At 34.1% G+C, this 19,004-nt stretch overlaps 1 protein-coding gene across 1 annotated transcript in view; it reads left to right on the top strand.

Moving 5' to 3' along the window:
• Csmd3 (CUB and Sushi multiple domains 3) overlaps positions 1–19,004 on the top strand; it is a 944,903-nt gene that overhangs the window by 80,449 nt on the left and 845,450 nt on the right. The window contains exon 2 of the mRNA XM_075961035.1: positions 15,380–15,602. Coding sequence (XP_075817150.1) covers positions 15,380–15,602 — 223 coding nt within the window. The remainder of the gene's footprint in view (positions 1–15,379; positions 15,603–19,004) is intronic.

Below are 19,004 nucleotides of genomic sequence, written 5' to 3' on the forward strand. Positions count from 1 at the left end.
ATAGACCCATATCTATCACCATGCACAAAACTCAAATCCAAATGGATTAAAGACCTCAATATCAATCTAAACACACTGAACCTGATAGAAGAGAAAGTGGGAAGTACTCTACAACACATGGGCACAGGAGACAACTTCTTACGTATAACCCCAGCAGCACAGACATTAAGGACCTCATTGAATAAATGGGACCTCCTGAGACTGAGAAGCTTCTGTAAAGCAAAGGACACTGTCGCTAAGACACAAAGGCAACCCACTAACTGGGAGAAGATCTTCACCAACCCTGCAACTGACAAAGGTCTGATCTCCAAAATATATAAAGAACTCAAGAAACTAGACCGTAAAAGGCTAATCAACCCAATTATAAAATGGGGCATTGAGCTGAACAGAGAATTCTCAACAGAAGAACTTCAAATGGCCAAAAGACACTTAAGGTCATGCTCAACTTCCTTAGCGATCAGGGAAATGCAAATCAAGACAACTTTATGATACCATCTTACACCTGTCAGAATGGCTAAAATAAAAAACACCAATGATAGCCTTTGTTGGAGAGGTTGTGGAGAAAGGGGTACACTCATCCATTGCTGGTGGGAATGCAAACTTGTGCAACCACTTTGGAAAGCAGTATGGTGGTTTCTCAGGAAATTCGGGATCAACTTACCCCTGGACCCAGCAATACCACTCTTGGGAATATACCCAAGCGAGGCCTTATCATACAACAAAAGTATATGCTCTGCGATGTTCATAGCAGCATTGTTTGTGATAGCCAGAACCTGGTAACAACCTAGATGCCCTTCAATGGAAGAATGGATGAAGAAAGTATGGAATTTATACATATTAGAGTACTACTCAGCAATAAAAAACAAGGACTTCTTGAATTTTGCATGCAAATGGATGGAAATAGAAAACACTATCCTGAGTGAGGTAAGCCAGACCCAAAAAGAGGAACATGGGATGTACTCACTCATATTTGGTTTCTAGCCATAAACCAAGGACATTGAGCTTATAATTAGTGATCCTAGAGAAGCTAAATAAGGAGAACCCAAAGAAAAACATATAGGCATCCTCCTGAATATTAACCTTCAGCAAGCGATGAAAGGAGACAGAGACCCAAATTGGAGCACAGGTCTGAAATCTCAAGGTCCAAATCAGGAGCATAAGGAGAGAGAGCATGAGCATGGAACTCAGGACCGCGAGGGGTGCACCCACACACTGAGACAATGGGGATGTTCTACTGGGAACTCACCAAGACCAGCTGGCCTGGGTTTGGAAAAGCCTGGGATAAAACCAGACTCTCTGAACATAGAGGACAATGAGGACTACTGACAACTCAAGAACAATGGCAATGGGTTTCTGATCCTACTGCACGCACTGGCTTTGTGGGAGCCTAGGCAGTTTGGATGCTCAACTTACTAGACCTGGATGGTGGTGGGGGTTCCTTGGACTTCCCATAGGACAGGGAACCCTGATTGCTTTTCGGGCTGGGGGGGACTTAATTGGGAGAGGGGGAGGGAAATGGGAGGCGGTGGCGGGGAAGAGACAGAAATCTTTAATAAATAAATTTAAAAAAAAGTAAAATCAAAAAAAAAAAGAATTAAAGAAGATACTTCCTACAAAAACACTTTGTGTGTCTGGTGTTTAAATTAAAATCACCTCTGCGTATTTCTTTTATCTTGATGATAAATTTGGTTGCTTTATTTAAACGAAAGTCACAAATTTTAGTCAATAAGTTTAATTTTTTTCACCCTAGCAGCTTTTCTTAAATCATTTCTAAAGCTATCTTGGTCAAATATAAATATCATTACTCTCAACTGTATACAATTAACAGTATGAAATAATTTCTACATTTATTTAGTAAGCAGAGAAAAGCTTCTATCATTAATAAAAGTAATCTTATCCCCCTTTCTCATGTATATTCATTTAATTGTTTTGGCTTTAGTTTCACTGTTAGAAGAATTTTTACAACCCATTAACAAGGAATCAACATCATAATATTTGCAAAGCACTTCAAACATCATTAAATACTGTACTGTACCATGCATTTTTCCATTCCATCTTATTCACCCATACAAGAAACACTACACTTTCTCGTATTTATTTGTCTAAGCTGCATGGAAGGTGAGGAACTCAAAAATCCCTTCCAGCACATAGGAAGCACACTAATGGAGTATGGTGGGTATTTCAATGTGTGTATGTATTTACCTCGTGCTAGAATAACTTAAAGGCAGAGCAAACGGTTGAGAATTGAGAACAGAAGACATGGAAGTCAAATGGAACGGGAATCATTTCCCTGTTTTAAAAATACATAGAACTTAAAACTAGGCAGAGGAAGGCAGTGAGGGAGAGGAGCATCGTGTTTGAAGATGTGCAGCCTTGGTATGACAGGGTCTGGGCTTGAAAGACACAGGTGGCACGAACTCTGCACGAGGAAGAAGAGGTCAGAAAATTCATATAGTAGTAATTCACTTAATCCCATGCTAACAAAAATATTTAGAAAATGTCAGTCATCTTCCTTCTCAGAACCTACAAATTAGATATCATAAATTAATAAAGAACATACATACACAATGAGTGTCATTATGAGAAATCAGAGGATTTAAAGAAAATTTCATCTGTATCGTAAGGTTGTAAAGAAGTTAAAAACTTTAATTAACTTGATTTAACTCTTGATATGTTCAGATTTTATTTCTCATTGAATTTAAGATGTCTGAGTATGTTTGATCAGTAATTATTTGATTTGTTTTTTGTTTATTTATCTTTTATTCATTTTACATTCCAACTACAGTTTTCCCTCTAAACAGAAATCTTTCCAATATATAGGGATACTTTTCATAAATTGCAAATTCCATTGCCTATTGCTTTTAAGAAATATCTCTATTTTTCAATCTGGAGTCTCTGACCAGATATTCACGTTGATTCTTTAGGTTCAAGTTTTTTTCTGTCTTCTACTCTGCTTCACCTAAGAAGTAATTTGTAGAAAATAATCTCCAAATGTTAGTAAATTAAAATAATGATATATTTAGGCAATCATGCTTCTGAGACTCTACAGGTACAACTTCTTAAATCCCTCAGGAGACATAGTCTCATACACAGCAAAACCCTGTCCTCTAATTATTACAATTTTGCCACTCCTTCCAAGTCTCAACCTTAGACAAGGAACTACAGACAACTAAGAAATGGTGAGACCAAGAGAAATAGTCTTCCCAAGGAAAGAGCACACCCATTGTTATGCAATCGAGCATGTCTTATATTTTTCTAAATACATGCACATAAATGTATATATACATATATATTTACAGAACAACAATTAATTATGAAAGATACCATGAATTGAAAGAGAACAAAGCAAAATATTGTCTGGAAAGGCTTGGAGGAAGGAAAGGAAAAAAAAAAGAAATGATGTAATTATACTACAATCTCAAAAGTAATACCTAAACAATGACATGTAAATTAATAGAATTATCTGTAATTGTGCTCAGTTGGGTAGACTGTCTCTCTAAATGCTGTCTGTGATCAATCAACAGCTTGATTTTATCCTGGGGCCCCAGCTGGGACTGCAACACTAAAAATGATTTAATCCACTTTTTCTCGACATCATCTTGCATAGTAAGGGTAGTGGTTGTGATTGGCTATGGCTTCTTGATAGGAGGTAAGCATCTCTCATGGTGCCCAAGGCTTCTTTTCTTAATTTTTTTTTAAACATTCTTTTTTTTTTAACATACCGATCCCAGTTTCTCTTCCCCCTCCCCCTCCTGTTCTCTGCAATTTCCCCATCCCACCCATTCCACTCTTCAGAGTGGATGAGCCCTCTCATTGGAGTCAACAAAGTCTGTCACATCACTTTGAGGGCGAACAAATACCCTCCCACTGTATCTAGACTGAGCAAGGTGTCCCTATGTAGGGAATAGGCTCTAAAATTCCACTGAATGTACTAGGGATAAGCACTGGTTCCATGGCCAGTGGTCTCACAAACTGCCCAGCCCCACAGTTGTCATCCACATTAGGAGGGCCGAGTTTGATCCTATGCTTGAAGCCTCTAACTCCTTGTCTTCTCATGAGCCAAGCAAAAGAATCGACTTACAATATGTTTACTGTTGCTTTATTCTAGGGAGTCAGACATATTGCCCAGATTTAAGGAGAATAAATAGATTTCACTATGCACTGGCATAAATACCACAAGTACAAAGACATATGATAAAATATTGGAAGAAAATATCATACATTATGGACTATAACCCATTTTAAGATTAAGTATGACTCAAGATTTTCTATATTGTCTAATGACTAGCTGCTGTCAAGGAAAGTATGAACTTAATTCCATGTGAAATCATGTACATACTTGAAAATAGTCTATTTATTAGAATAAATATTTAAGTGTATCAAGTTATTAGAAATTCTTTTTTTATCTTTCAAATGGTTATTATCAAGTCATAGCTACAGCATGAATTATGTCCCTCTAAATATTATTCAGCATCTTTGCCATTTATTGTATCCACTTTACTTCTAACATTGATGATAAAATTTCATGAGCTAGTGTTTTATTTGTGGTAATACCTTCATTCTATATGCATCCAACATGGAAAAAATAATCAGTTAATAGTATAATACTTTACAAACTCAAGCTTTAAATGGAATGACTAGGATACTATTTATTCAGCACTTGTTCTGGTTTATGTTACGAACCTGCAGTTGGAGCAGTTTTAAAAATAACGAAAGAAGAAGGATCATCAAATTTTGAAGCTATCTCGGCAGAGATTTCAGTTGTGGGACACAGAGAATGGGGTATATAAAGAGCATTGTCAATTGGGATGTGTGGGTGTCGCTGGTGCTTCTGTAAACCTTTTCATAAACATCATGAGACATGGAAGCACTGAATTTTGTGACTCTCCACTTACAGAAAAATGGAAAACAGACTCAATAAATTCTATCAAATCATTACCTCCATCCTGGACCAAGATTGTTTGGTCTTAACTGAGAAACACTTAAATGCATTAAGTGAGTATCATATCATTGAATATTGTCTAATGGTGTTTTAAGGATAAATGCAATTTCATTAATGAAGCCATGGAAAACTGTGAATGATACATGGAAGGCTAAAACTGAAGAAGATGGGCAGATGGATCTTAGTGTATCTAAGTTCTGAGAAAATAAAACCAACAAAGAAAAAAAAACACAAACAACAAATGAAACTTGAGAGCAGTCTATTGCTAAATCTCTCTAATTAATAAAATGTTTTGTGTATTCAAAATAAACATTTTGAAATGAAAACAATAGCGATCTGTATGTGGATGCCCTTTCTTGCAATGCTCTAACTGCACTTTCTTAATCTCTAGATTTCTTCATTATTTCTAAATAATTAATATATTTCTATTTTTATTACTTGTTCCCAAAGCTTTACATTCTGGTAAAGAAATAGTTTGTCATCAGAATGTGTTCTTTTCCAATATGCTGCTGTAGATGTTTCCCTGAGGGATCTTAAGTTAGTGTCTCTATTTTGTACATGACCATACTTCCCTTATATGAATCTATCATAGATGAAGATATTATATAAATTCCCTGGCTTGCATTCTAATTTCTATTAAATGAGGCTAACAAGAGTAGAATACCTTAACATTCTATGTTGCATATTAAACTATTTAGGGGAAAATTCTCATGGGTACTGTTTACTAATCACCTTCACACTTATGAAAATAATCCAAGACACCAATGGAATTATCCAGAGTTTGCAAAGTGCATATCTGGGTCATGGCCTATGAAAATTACTCCATTTGTTCTGAATTCTGTTTAAGTGCCAGAGGTGACTGTGTCTCTCACTTCCACTTATTTGACAACCTTTGGCCTTTTCTCTGAGAATCCTTAGTCATACAAACCCCCAACAGAATACTAGCTGAACCCCTTTTTAAAAAGGACATACCCCTAGGATGTTATGCTATCTTGCTTCTGCCAGCACGTAGCCTACTAGAAGCATTTAGATACGCTTCATACGATGTGAGAGCTAAATATCATTTCTCCTTATTTGCATCATCTTTTGAACTGCTCTTTTAAATGTGTTGTTCAGTTAACATGAAAGCTTATATCTTGACAGTGAGTTTCAACCATATCTTTTTGCCAGCAGCCATCTGTCAGCAGGTTCAAGCTGGACTGTCACTACAGTGAAGCTGAATTACACCGTCAGTGGTGTGAAAACCCATTCAATGACAAGTTATCTTCCCCCTCCTCTATTTCCCTGCATAACAGAGCCTCCAGAATTGTGTCCCCCAAATGATAATGTCATCATTGCTGTCATTCACCCTCTGGCTTTCCAATCCCTGTAAGAAAGAAAGCATGCAAGGCAATTCAGAAGTCTTTGTGACTTGTTTTCCAATGTGCCAGGGGATGCTAACCTCCACTTTCCAGAACCACATAACTTGGATTTTCCACCTTACAAATACTTCAATTCACTGTTTTCTTCTCAAGTAAATAGTAACCTCAGGCACAAGGCAAGAGCCAGGGAGGTGTGGAAGGAGATAATAACCGCAGCAGATATTATTAGCAGTAGGCTGAGACGTACAGAGCAAGAATACAAGGGGAACAATCACATTATGGCTGCTATAGTAAGAAAAAATAAGTGTCAAAATGGAGATAAGTTTGAGTGCAGCCACGAAAAGGCTTTTAACTTCTTTATTGTTGTAGAAATATTTTTTCTTTGCTTTTTCCATACCAGTGCTTCCTTTCAAAGATTTATTTATTCATTTTTGTAAGAAAGTTTTCAAAATAAAACATGGTCAACAGCTTACCTCCTTAGGTTTTTGAAAGAGTCAGGAAAAGGGTGACTGAAGTAGGAAGAGTCCAAGTATAGCACCTGAGATGAAGCCCATTTCCTGTAGTGCATTTTGTCATTTAGAAACAAGGGAAAGGAACATAAGTGCCTGGGACTACGAAATCCTAGAAGTTTTTCTTCTTCTACCCCACAGTTGTAAGCTGCCTATAAGGAATCTAGGTAAGAATATTTGTTTATATGCCACAAAATAACAAATTTGAACATCAGAACATTACTATGAATTTCCCTATTAGTCTAATCATTTTTTTTTTAAATTTTGGTGCAATGACGTGATTTTCTAATTTATTCCTCAGAGACTCTTTTTAACTTTAATATTTGATTTAAAATGGGGTGTAAGGAAGCTGGGAAAAGGCTCAGCTGGTAAAGTATTCAGTACACAAGTACTTAAATCCAATCCACGGCCTCCAAATGAAGGTATGGCAGATGTGCATCCCCAGTCCTGCGCAGGCAGAGGCAGGAGGATCTCTGAATGCCTTTGGCCGTTCATATTAACTAAATCCACAAGATCCAGATTCATGGAGACACTGTCTCAAAATGTAATCGGAGAATGATTGAGGAAGAGAGCAGAGGTTGGACTCTATCTATACAGACAGAAACATACACACATAAACACATACATACCAATACACACACACACAATATTGAAAAGTGTGTAGAGTGAGTGAAAATAGATAAGCTTTTTTTTATACAACAGGCAAGGTGAAAATATAGAAGTCTCAGAATAAACTGACTTTCCTATCAACACTACCATACCTTATCACATAATACAGTATATTCATATTTTTTAACTTCATTACTTATGAAAATTGCTAGCAAGTTATATTATAATAAGAGATAAAAATCTGTCTTTAAATATGAAGTAAAATTTAAAGAGGCAGCTTCAAATACAGGCACACAAAATCAGTTCCAGCACTTGAAAGCTGAGAAGACAGAAGCAATCAGATCTTTCTCTATGTTATAGTCTAGTCTAGTCCAGTCTAGTATACAAAGTAAGTTTCAAAACAGCCAGAGCTACATAGTGAGAATCTGTTTTGAAAATGAAAAATAAACATAATAAATAAATAAAAAGAAAGAAAAGTTACAAAGGTGCTTGTTGGTACATCAGCTTTTAACTGACATTTGAACTACCTCTGCAGAATTATTTTCCAAAGCTATATATTCTATGGCTGAGTAATGAAGAGAATGGGGAAGGAATCTGTAACAACAGTAAAGACTGCTGGAGGGAGATCTTAGTATATGAAAAACTGCAGCTGTGTAAAATTAAATACAGGAGCATATGTGTCTGTTCAAATCCTTGCTTTATTCGTTGGTACCTATCAACTCCATTACTTCTAATTATTCTTTCTTCCCGTGTCTGTTGCTTCAACTGAAAATTGAGATTAGAGGATATAACTCACAGGGAATTTGAGAAAATTAAATGAATCATTATTTGTAAATGCTTCAATGAACAGAACAGAATTTCAAAGCAAGGCCTTTGTCTTCTTTAATCAAGGACAAATAAACACGAAACAATATATTATCCTCTAATAACCAAAGTGTTCAGAGATGAGGTCGGTGGTTTAATCATGATATGGAGATGTCTGCTTTACTAGGAGATTGGCTTGCTTTGTCAGGATTTCTGATAAGTTATAGAATTTTACAATAAGTTTACACATCAAAAATTATGAATAATATTCATCGTCACATTTAAGAATAGTCATCTCTGTAGTGATATTTCATTTGTATTTTAATAAAATTTGTCTGAAGATCAGAGAGTAAAACAGCCCCACTGGTCAGCTTTACAGACCAGGCAGTGGTGACACACACGTTTAATTTCACTGGCCTACTAGTTTGCCATAGAAACTGGGTAGTAGTTGTGCATGCCTTTAATCCCATCCCAAGAGAGGAATATAAAACGGTATGGGACATCACTCATACACAGTCTCATTCTGAGATTCCTGGAGGCAGAATTGCCATTTCAGACTGAGGTGGCTGGCTGTTTTGCTTTTCTGACTTCAAATTCTGTCTCTAGATTTTTATTAATCATGCTACAGATTTCTGTCTTCTGAATATTTGATTTCTTCTTGCTTTTTAAGTCTACGGTTCTGTCTTACAATGACAAAGCTTACATGGAGGCTTAACATGCCAGAAAGCCATACCTGAAAGATATCTTCATGGGCCAGCATCTCAGGACAGCAGGATATAATGGAAAAGACACAGAAATAGTTAGCTTGGAAAAACAATACCCATCATATAGATACTTTCCAACTTAAAATGGTATACCATTTCCAATTTGTATAACCATTCAGGAATTTTGAATGTGATATGCAAATACAGTTCATTGCTTCAAGGTCTTATATTATATGCACTCAAAATTGGTCAATATCACTTAGAAACTTAAATTCTGACATTTTATAGATGTTGTAAATATTATGTAGCTGGGATAAGTTAGAAAGTAAAAGAAAGACGCAAAGTCAGACAGTCAAAACTGTTATGATTTTAGAACATTAAATTGCAGATACCTTTTCTAGTGTTCTATAAGTTTGGCAGGAGTCATGGCCAGTCCACACAAGAATTGTCCAATAGAAGTGTAGCCATTCTGAATGACTCAGAAAGGCTGACTGCCCCACAGAACTCCCTATCTGCTAGGGACTTATTTAGCTTTATGTACTTCCAATACTTAAATTATGACATTAAATTATGATGAGGAGGTATATGCGAGCAAATATTTCATCTAAAGAGAAGAGGAATGTTTTAATTAAAAAGTTCTGTTTTTTCACTAGTTGTTACAGTACGGACACACACACACACACACACACTTGTATTCTTTTTTTTTTAGATTTATTTATTTATTATGTATACAGTGTTCTGTCTGCATGTATGCCTGCAGGCCAGAAGAGGGCACCAGATCTCATTATAGATAGTTGTGAGCCACCATGTGGTTACTGGGAATTGAACTCAGGATCTCTGGAAGAGCAGACAATGCTCTTAACCTATGAGCCATCACTCCAGCCCACACACTTGTATTATTAAAAGAATCCAATGTCATGAAGATTTGAAATTGCTCAAAACTGTTGAAATTATATCAAGTATTTTAAGTTTAGGGCATCTAAATTTTACAGGTTATAATTACTTGTCACTCACTCCATTTTAGTGGCTAAAACTCAAGAGATTAAGGTATTCATGACAGAAAAATATGATTCACAATCATTATATTGACTAATTATACAAAAATCAAAAATTCTCTCTGATTAAACCTACTCAATACATATATTATGAATGATAGAATGTGCAATCTGTGATTATGTTTCAGGAAACCCATAATTTCTCAAAATCCAATGCTTCAACACATAGATTTTTTGCAACATGATATCTCATTGACTACAGAGCTTCAAAACTAAAAAAAACTATAGCTGTGTTTCAAAGATTCTTTTACAACTGACCAGAACAACTTAAAAGGTATCTTTATTATAATTTTATTTTAATTTTTTCCTGATCTTACCTTTTATGGAATATACTGATTAACATTCTCTACTCCTTCTTTTGATACTTTATAAAATAATTATCATCCATGCTATTCATTTATAGGAATAATCTATACATTTAAGATGCATAATAGAATGAGGATTTGAAGTAAGAAAGCAATAAAAACGTAGTTCCTACCCTTAGGCGTTACAGTGCAGTGCTTACTGGATCTGGTAATGCTTTGACAAAGGAGTCAGGAGTCTGAACAGCTTCCCACTATTGTTTATATAAACTGGCAAGTTTTGCAAAAATATTGCTTTGTGTCTGTTAGATTTTTCAAATACAACTAAATATGTTTTGGTTTTTCTATAGCTTATGTATGCCTTATTATGGAAGAGAGTGAATATTTTAGGTCTCCCCAGGCTTAACAGACAAATCTACACACAGATGTTAAACAAAGAGCCAATAAATGTGGAAAAGCGGTGTGTATTTTACTGCACTGTGAAACAAAGGAATGGTTAATTGGTCCACACAAAGTGGTGTGAAGAAGAAGGATAAAAAATCAAGTATAAACTAGAATATTCTAATAAGCTACAAACCTACTAGACAAGGGAGGGAGAAGGCCACTTGAATGATTGTATCGTGCATGAACTTTTGATTTCTCTGAGAATTGTTTTTTGTTTGAAAGAGTATTTCAGGTCATGATTATAATTTATTTATCTAAGGTTCTTTATACCTTGAAATAAGGTTGGCTGAAGGTTTTTAGTGGAGTTGCTTTACAAGACTGAACATTCTTCAGTGGAGAACAGCTGGCACTGAGGACTGTGAGCAGCAGCTTGTGCTGGTGAAAACTTCCAACAAAATGAGGGGGCTGGATACTAGAGAGGAGTGTTCTTTTGGGTTGGTTGTTTTGTTTTTGGTTTTACCAAATTAATCTAACAAATTTATTTTTGACTAGTTAAAACAAATACTGAGAAATAATTTTAGGTGCAAGAAAAATCAATCTAGTATGACAGACCAAATGAAAAAAAGGATAAAGATGAAGGTAAATACAAATGGACTTTCAATGATTGAAGCATTTACAGTGTTTTCCATGTATATATAATTTAGTATATAGGCAATTAAGGGTATAATCATATATAAATAAATATGTACAAATGATAGTTTAAGTATCAGGATATATTGTTATATTTATAATGTGAATGGTGTTGCCTTGTGCAGGAAGTCATAAGTATTCATTTTCAATGTAATACATTTAGTGTAATAAGTAAGATATGTATTTTAATCTCCAGCAGTACTACTAACAGAATATGAAATTACCATTAATATGATGTATTATTCTTGTTGATATCTATGTTATGATTAAAGATGCTTGTGGTTTCAGCATAGAGACCATTTCGTAGAGTCTATATTCTCTTATTTGATGAGAGAGTCTATTTGTTAGCATTTTGTTGGTGATTTTTCTATGTTCACCAGCAAGATAGGTCTGAAATCAGAACCAGAGCCAGAGAAAAATTACTAATATAATTGTGTAGAGTAAAGGCACATAATAACTCTGATAATTTCTATAAATTGGCAATTCAGAGATCCTATCAACATGATTTATAGTGGTATGCTTTTCAGATAATACACATACTTTATAAATAATTGAACAACTACAATTACAATGTTTAGGGGTTGCAGAATTTAAGCTTAAACCAAGATAACATTCAAGGTGAATGACAGTTCATTCTTAGACATATAGTACGACCCTGGCTCAAAAACCTAAAGCAAGATAACAAAAGAAAGAGAAGTGTGTGAGTGTGTGTTTCTCTCTCTCTGTGTGTCTGTATGTGTGTGTGTGTAAATTCTTAAATATTTGTGAAGGTGAAACAGTATGAAATTACCCAAAATAATCATAAAGAATGGGTGATTTGAGTGGAAGATTTCCATTTACTGTTTGTTTAATATTTAAGGCAATTCAGTAAAATTGGTATAGAATAAGCTATGTTTTTGGATGGTGTATCATGGTGTGAATAATAAGAAAAAAATACTTATAAATAATGTTAACTGAAATATTTTCCAGAAATGTTTCAACATAATATGGAAAAGCATAGACAAATAAGATGTACTTTTTAAAAAGTAGGATATGTAAGCCAAAAGGATTTATTACCTGTGATATTTTAACAACACACCTAGGTAAATATGTCAAAGAAGGATGTTCATAAAACTTTTGTTCACAAAAGGTGAAGTGTAACAATTGATATATTTAAATTTTTAGTACACTGACTCAGAAGGCAAGCTGCAGTGCTTTAGAAAAGCAAACATACACTTTCTTACTTTAGAGTTCTCATTCACGTTTATAAATTAGCTGCAGATCTCAAATAATTAAATACATATTCTCTGTGCCATTTGTGACATGAAGAATGTATGATAGTAGTGGGAAATATTGCCAGAATAGTTTTCCATGTGTGTCTCTGTTTTCTTATGAGACTACTCCTGATGGACAAACTTCTGATCCTGTGTTCCATATTCACAGTTTTAATCAGCTGAGATTAAAATAAAGATTTTGAGTTATGAGCTATGGCACTTTTGGTTAGGAAACTCCTTATGATTATAGGAATATTTCAGATAAGAGCAGATGAGGTTTATGCCTTAAAAAGTATTACAGTGTTATATAGTAATTTCAATGCTCTGTGTACCTAAAAACCTTTCTTCCAATCGCATCTCTTGTTATATTGGAGAGTTATGATATGAGAAAGAGACCAAAAAGCTTGAATTTCATCTTTGTGATTTGTTGTGTTGAGTAGAAAATAAGTATATATATTCTCCGGTAAGATAAGAAACAATAGACACAGGGACTTTCAAGAGAATATTGATTTTGCAGGAATGGCCTTAAGAAATACATGAATTAAATAACACAAAATGGGTACTTATTTTTAAAATGTATCTTGTAAAATATATCAAATGCATATAAAAATTCAAAGTTGTTCATATGCCTAGAAAATATATAGAAAAGGAAACAGTTAATAGCAGGGTAAAACCCGATGCCACTAATGGGTAGTTTTCATTTTTAATTCTTGAAATTCTATTTGTGATTTTAAATTACTTTCATTCAAAATATTTAACTTTAAAAATAATTTTATGTATAATGCATGCTTATTCTAACAAAATAAAAATTAAAAATGAAGAATATAGAAAAGGAAGAACACTAAAAACAGGTGCATCTTTTAATTGCCTAAATAAAAAAGTTTGCAATGTATGAATCAAAAGCATCTTAACAAATGAGCAGACAAAATGAGTATGTTATTTTAAAACATATGCCCTTTGTCTGAAATCTTCAGGGTCATGTAGCTTGAGAATATATAATACAGCCCATAGATCAGATTGTTGCTGAAGGGATTCATGCTTGCATTTTGTTATGAACTTCAAATTGGATGCTGTTCAGGCAGAAAACTAATAGAAATGGCTGATAGCTAATTAACCTTAGGCTTCAAAGTAATTGCTGTGCAGGAAGCAATTTGAAAGAGACCTTTTAATATTTATTTATTTATTTGTTTGCTTTTGAAAATCTTAAAATACCCTGTTTGACTTTTGATGATTGAGCAAAAATATATGAATATAGGCAAGTATTGACTTTTTAAGCCTCTATCAGATCTAAATTCTTGGTAAGCTTTTAAAAAAGCAAACTATAACAATAATTTTATCATTTATTTTGCAGCATTAGCACTAAGTACAGATTTATATTTGTGCTATATAATAATAGTGCTACGTACAGACTTCTAAACTAAGTAAGAATCAAAAAGAGTTTTGAATTTATCCATGAGACACCTTCTTAGGAGTAGACCCATTACAGGCAGCTAATCTAGTGCAAGTGGCTATTGTGGGGTGATCTGATTCACTCAGCAACTACAAACTGTTGCTGTGATTTGAGGAACAGTATGGATTACAAGCAGGTTTCTGTCTTGCCCAATTCTACAGCCGTTCAGTCCCAACAAAACACAGAGGCTTATATTAATTATATACTGGTTGACCTAATAGTTCAGACTTATTATGAACTTAAATTAACCCATATTTCTTATCTATGTTTAGCCACATGGCTTGGAACCTTACTCAGTGAGGCATTCTCATCTTGTTTCCTCTATGTGTGGTTGCTGACTTCAGATTGAGCCTTTCCTCTTCCCAGAATTCTCCTAGTCTGGTGGCTTTGCCTACACTTCTTTCCTGGCTACTGGCCCAATCAGTATTTTATTAAACCAATACAAGTGACAAATCTATACAGGGTATAAGACCATTATCCCACAGCACTAAATTTTTGAACTTAGCCTCTGTCTTCCCCATTCTCCAATTGTGACCTCTTAATTTCTGTTCATGGTTCTGCTCATAAAAATATCTCTATCAGTATATTCGAACAAACTAGTTTGCTAATAATACAGTACCTTGTCAAATTGTATCTGAGCACTCATGGACTTGGACCTCCCACAAAATTAGTATAAAAAAGTAATAACATCAATACCAAATACTTAGGTTTATTTTATTATATAAGTTTAACACCCTAGTTAATTTAGGATCATCTTAAAATAAACCACTTTTATAAAATTAAAACTGTTGTATAGAATTTACTTCACAAATCCTTCTCTTGTAGTTAGATAAGCAAGTTCTCTCAAAACACAGTATAGGTATAACTTAGTACATATATTCAAAGTGTGCTATGTAAAAAAGATGGATTTAAACTTTTCAGACCCATTGTGCTTTGTATAATTAATTTTCAATATTGTTTATTTCTTCCCAGAATTAGATTGAAAATAATGTGAAAGAGACTGACATGTTTGGGAATTTTATTTGTTAGGTCACAATGGCAAAAAAAAAACAACACAGTGGATGATTTTATCAACTTCTTTTGTCTTATTAAATTTAATCTGATAAATTATAATCCTACTATTTGTTATTCACATTACGTATCAAATGGTCCATAAATATGTTACATCCATATTCATGCAACCTACATAAATCTTAAAATGTCATTGAAAATTTGTCAATGGCTGTTATAGAAAACCAAGAATTTTCAAAAAAAAAAAGTCACTGATTTTTGTTTTGTATTCTATAACAATGACAATTTATTTATCTTTTTTGCAGGTTTTATTTATACATGTGGTGGAACTTTAAAAGGACTTAATGGCACCATAGAAAGCCCTGGTTTTCCATATGGATATCCAAATGGTGCAAACTGTACATGGGTAATAATAGCAGAAGAACGAAATAGAATACAAATTGTTTTTCAGTCATTTGCGCTAGAAGAGGAATACGACTATTTATCCTTATATGATGGACATCCTCACCCTACGAACTTTAGGACAAGGTTAGTAAAATTTCAGTGGAACATTAGATGTAAACTATATCATGGAAAAACTTGTTTCAAAGAAAATGTTTATCATATGGCTTGTTATAATAAATTCATATTGAATAAACAAGTATTCTTCATTTGAAAATATACAATTTAATGATAAAATTTTCTCCATAGATCTGAATTCCTAATACTAATAATTATTACCTATCCATGGATAAATACAAATTGAATGTGACCCTTTAAAATAGTTATGGTGTTTGGAGTTTTAGTTAATTATCTTGAGACTTTACTTATTGTGGTCAAAACTAGGGGCAAAGTAAAATTATAGTATAAAAGATGTCTTTTAGAGGTATGTGTCAAATGGAGTATGCAGTTGTATAAAAAGAAAACACTGTAAATTCCATATTTATATAAAAGAGAAATATGTTAATTTCAGAGGAAGTATTCAAATAATTGATGAAAGCAACTTTTGAGCAAACAAATCCTATATTTCTGACCCTACAAATGGAATTATACACACATACACACACATAAAAATATAAACACACACACACATACACACACACACACACATATATATATTAACTGTCTTAGTTAGGGTTTTATTGCTGTGAAGAGATGCCATGACCATAGCAGCTCTTATAAATAAAAGCATATTATTGGGACTGGTGTAGAGTTTGGAGATTTATTCCATTGTCATTGTGGTGGGATATATGGCAGGTTATAAGTAGACATGGTAGTTGAGAGTTCATCGTACATACTGGCACAGAGCAGGAAGTGTCACAATTGACTTGACTTGAGCATCAAAGTCCACTTCCTTCAACAAAGTGATACATATTCTAACAAGGCAACACCTCTTAATAGTGCCACTCACTATGGTCCTATAGAGACCATTTTTATACAGACCACCATACTTCCCATAGCTGTTCACATCCAACCATGGGTTATAAGAGATAACAAAGGAAGTCTAAAAATTTCATGACTGCTATAATAATATTCATAGAACAAAGGCTTTTGTAGTTTTTCTTCACATCAGTTATGTATTATGTATAATTGAGGTAAACATAAAAATGAGCTAACCCTTTCAATAATATCTGGTGGCCTCCATAGATGTACTGACTGTATCTTTGCACATATCCATTTACTTAAGGAATGAGAGAACACAATACTGTTTCATTTCTTCTCTTTTATATAAAAGAAATACATGTAGTCATGTATTCAGTGGTCCAACAAATGTTTCATAGTAGATTTCCACTATCAAGGCTACTTAAAATCTTTCTGCCCCTTCTTTCATTATGAACCTGAGCACTGGGGAAAGAAAGTTAACAAAGATATTGCTTTTAGAACTCAGAACTTTATTCTTATGGATTAACAAGTTAAGGGTCTTTGTATCAATCATCACCCAATAAAAAGAAAAAGAAAAAGAAAAGAAAAGAAAAAAAGCAAAGAAGGAAATAAAATAACTTTTGTAATTTTAAGCCTTGGGAAACTGACAAATGCTACAAAAGGGATAGTCAGGTCTCTTCATAGACGAGGTCCCTGAAAGGCTTCCTGCACTCCAGTTAGTGGTTCTACACCCATGTACTGTTACACAGGCAGCATCAACTGGAGTTTTTGGGTTAATGACGTAATATTAAATCTGAAAAAAAATGTCAGAAGCTATACCCAAAATCACCAAAATAAGCAACTAAACAATACCTGAATAAGAATGATACCAATATGCATGAAAAAGGGTTACAAAGATTCAACTCTAGACAAAGAACTACAGCCCACTAAGGAATAGTAAATGTAGGAGAAAGAGTCTTCCACAGAGGCAAACCCCTAATTTGTCGTCTAATACCAAATGGTCAGCTCTGAAAACATACAAATGAGTAGTAACATTGTATGGAAACATCAGGTTATGCCTTATATATTTAGACTTCACTTGTCCAATGTAACCCTTTCTAAATACAGAGGGACAAACAACTATCATTGCAAACCAATTTTCTCTGTTTAAAACTAGATCTATGTAATTTATTCGAGGTTTATGTAGTTATGAAAAAAACCTGCTTACTTTTTACTGATAACAAAAGGAATGTTCTTCAACACATAATGTATAGTTATATAAACAGAAAGCTTATCTTTTTTCTGTTCATTCCTGGCATTTCTCTTAGAACTCTCTTCTAATGTGCATCATGTTCTCTTTCGCTTACTGAAGACATCTGCTTCTGTTGATCTTTGTGCTTAAAGAAATACTGGTGCTAATGTCAGGGTTGAATTTTGTGCGAACGACTGGGAAAAAGAATTCTACAAAGCAGCCTTAAGGCCCTCCAGACTGTGCTTATGCAGAACATTGGCTGTTTGATTAGAAGCTGGAAGTGGAACAGGCAGGGTTTGACTTATCTTTGCCTGTTCCTTTGACTCACTGTGTTCTTGTTTTTTGCTCTCTCGCATGGCATCATATTCCCCGTTAATTCATGTCCTTATGGCTCATCTGCTCTTCTTTCTTCTAAAAATTTATATTTACATTTCACTGCTTTGTATGACTTCCAGAGAATTTTCTTGAACTATATCCTGCTGGAGATATATCATAACACTGCAGAAATGATGGACCATCCTACCAGTCTTCTAATTATATAGAAATGTAGTTAGCCTCAAACCTCAGTTTTTGTCACTAAGACAATTTTCTTAATTTCTATTAAATATATTTTAATATTTGTGTAGGCTGAGGACTTGTTTTTTTCTGTCTAGTTTGATATTTTCATTGGTGCCATCCCTATTTAGCTCACCTTGGGTGGTCCTATTGGTGATTCTATGAGTATAGCTTCTGTTATTACTAGAAGACACCATATAACAACAAATGCCCTAATACTCTGACTTCTAAACTCTTTCAACCCCATTTTTCATAAATTTTCTTGGGCTTTCGAGTCAAGATTATTTTGTAGGTATGTCCACTGGGTCTGGGCTCCATGATTCTGCCTTTTGATTGTATCTGGTTTTGTGTAGTGTTCTCTATCTGTTGCAAAGAGACATTTCCTTTAGAGAAGAGAAGACTGCTCTTATCTGTGGCTATAAGGACAAATGATTATATTTTGTTAGTGGTTTTGTTTCTTTAGTAGTTTAATGGTTGCAGATTTTCTAGCAATAACTATGACCTCATTAGCACTGAATAGTAAGCTAATCTTCTAGTATCAGGCATGATCTTCCACTTGTTGATTGGGTCTTAAGTACGATTAGAGGTCTGTTGATTACTAGAAAGTTATGCATGCATTATCATTATATGGTCATTGATATGGTTCATAGGTGTCATAGCTGGGTAGAACTCAAAGAAGATGTTTTATATGTTTTATTATTTTTATTACTTCTGTCTATTCAAATTTATTCATCTGGAAACTTATCTGGCATTAGGAAACTTCTTGTGATTGTAGACAGTGG

Source organism: Microtus pennsylvanicus, chromosome 2 (genome assembly GCF_037038515.1).
Source record: "Microtus pennsylvanicus isolate mMicPen1 chromosome 2, mMicPen1.hap1, whole genome shotgun sequence".
Classification (NCBI taxonomy): domain Eukaryota; kingdom Metazoa; phylum Chordata; class Mammalia; order Rodentia; family Cricetidae; genus Microtus; species Microtus pennsylvanicus.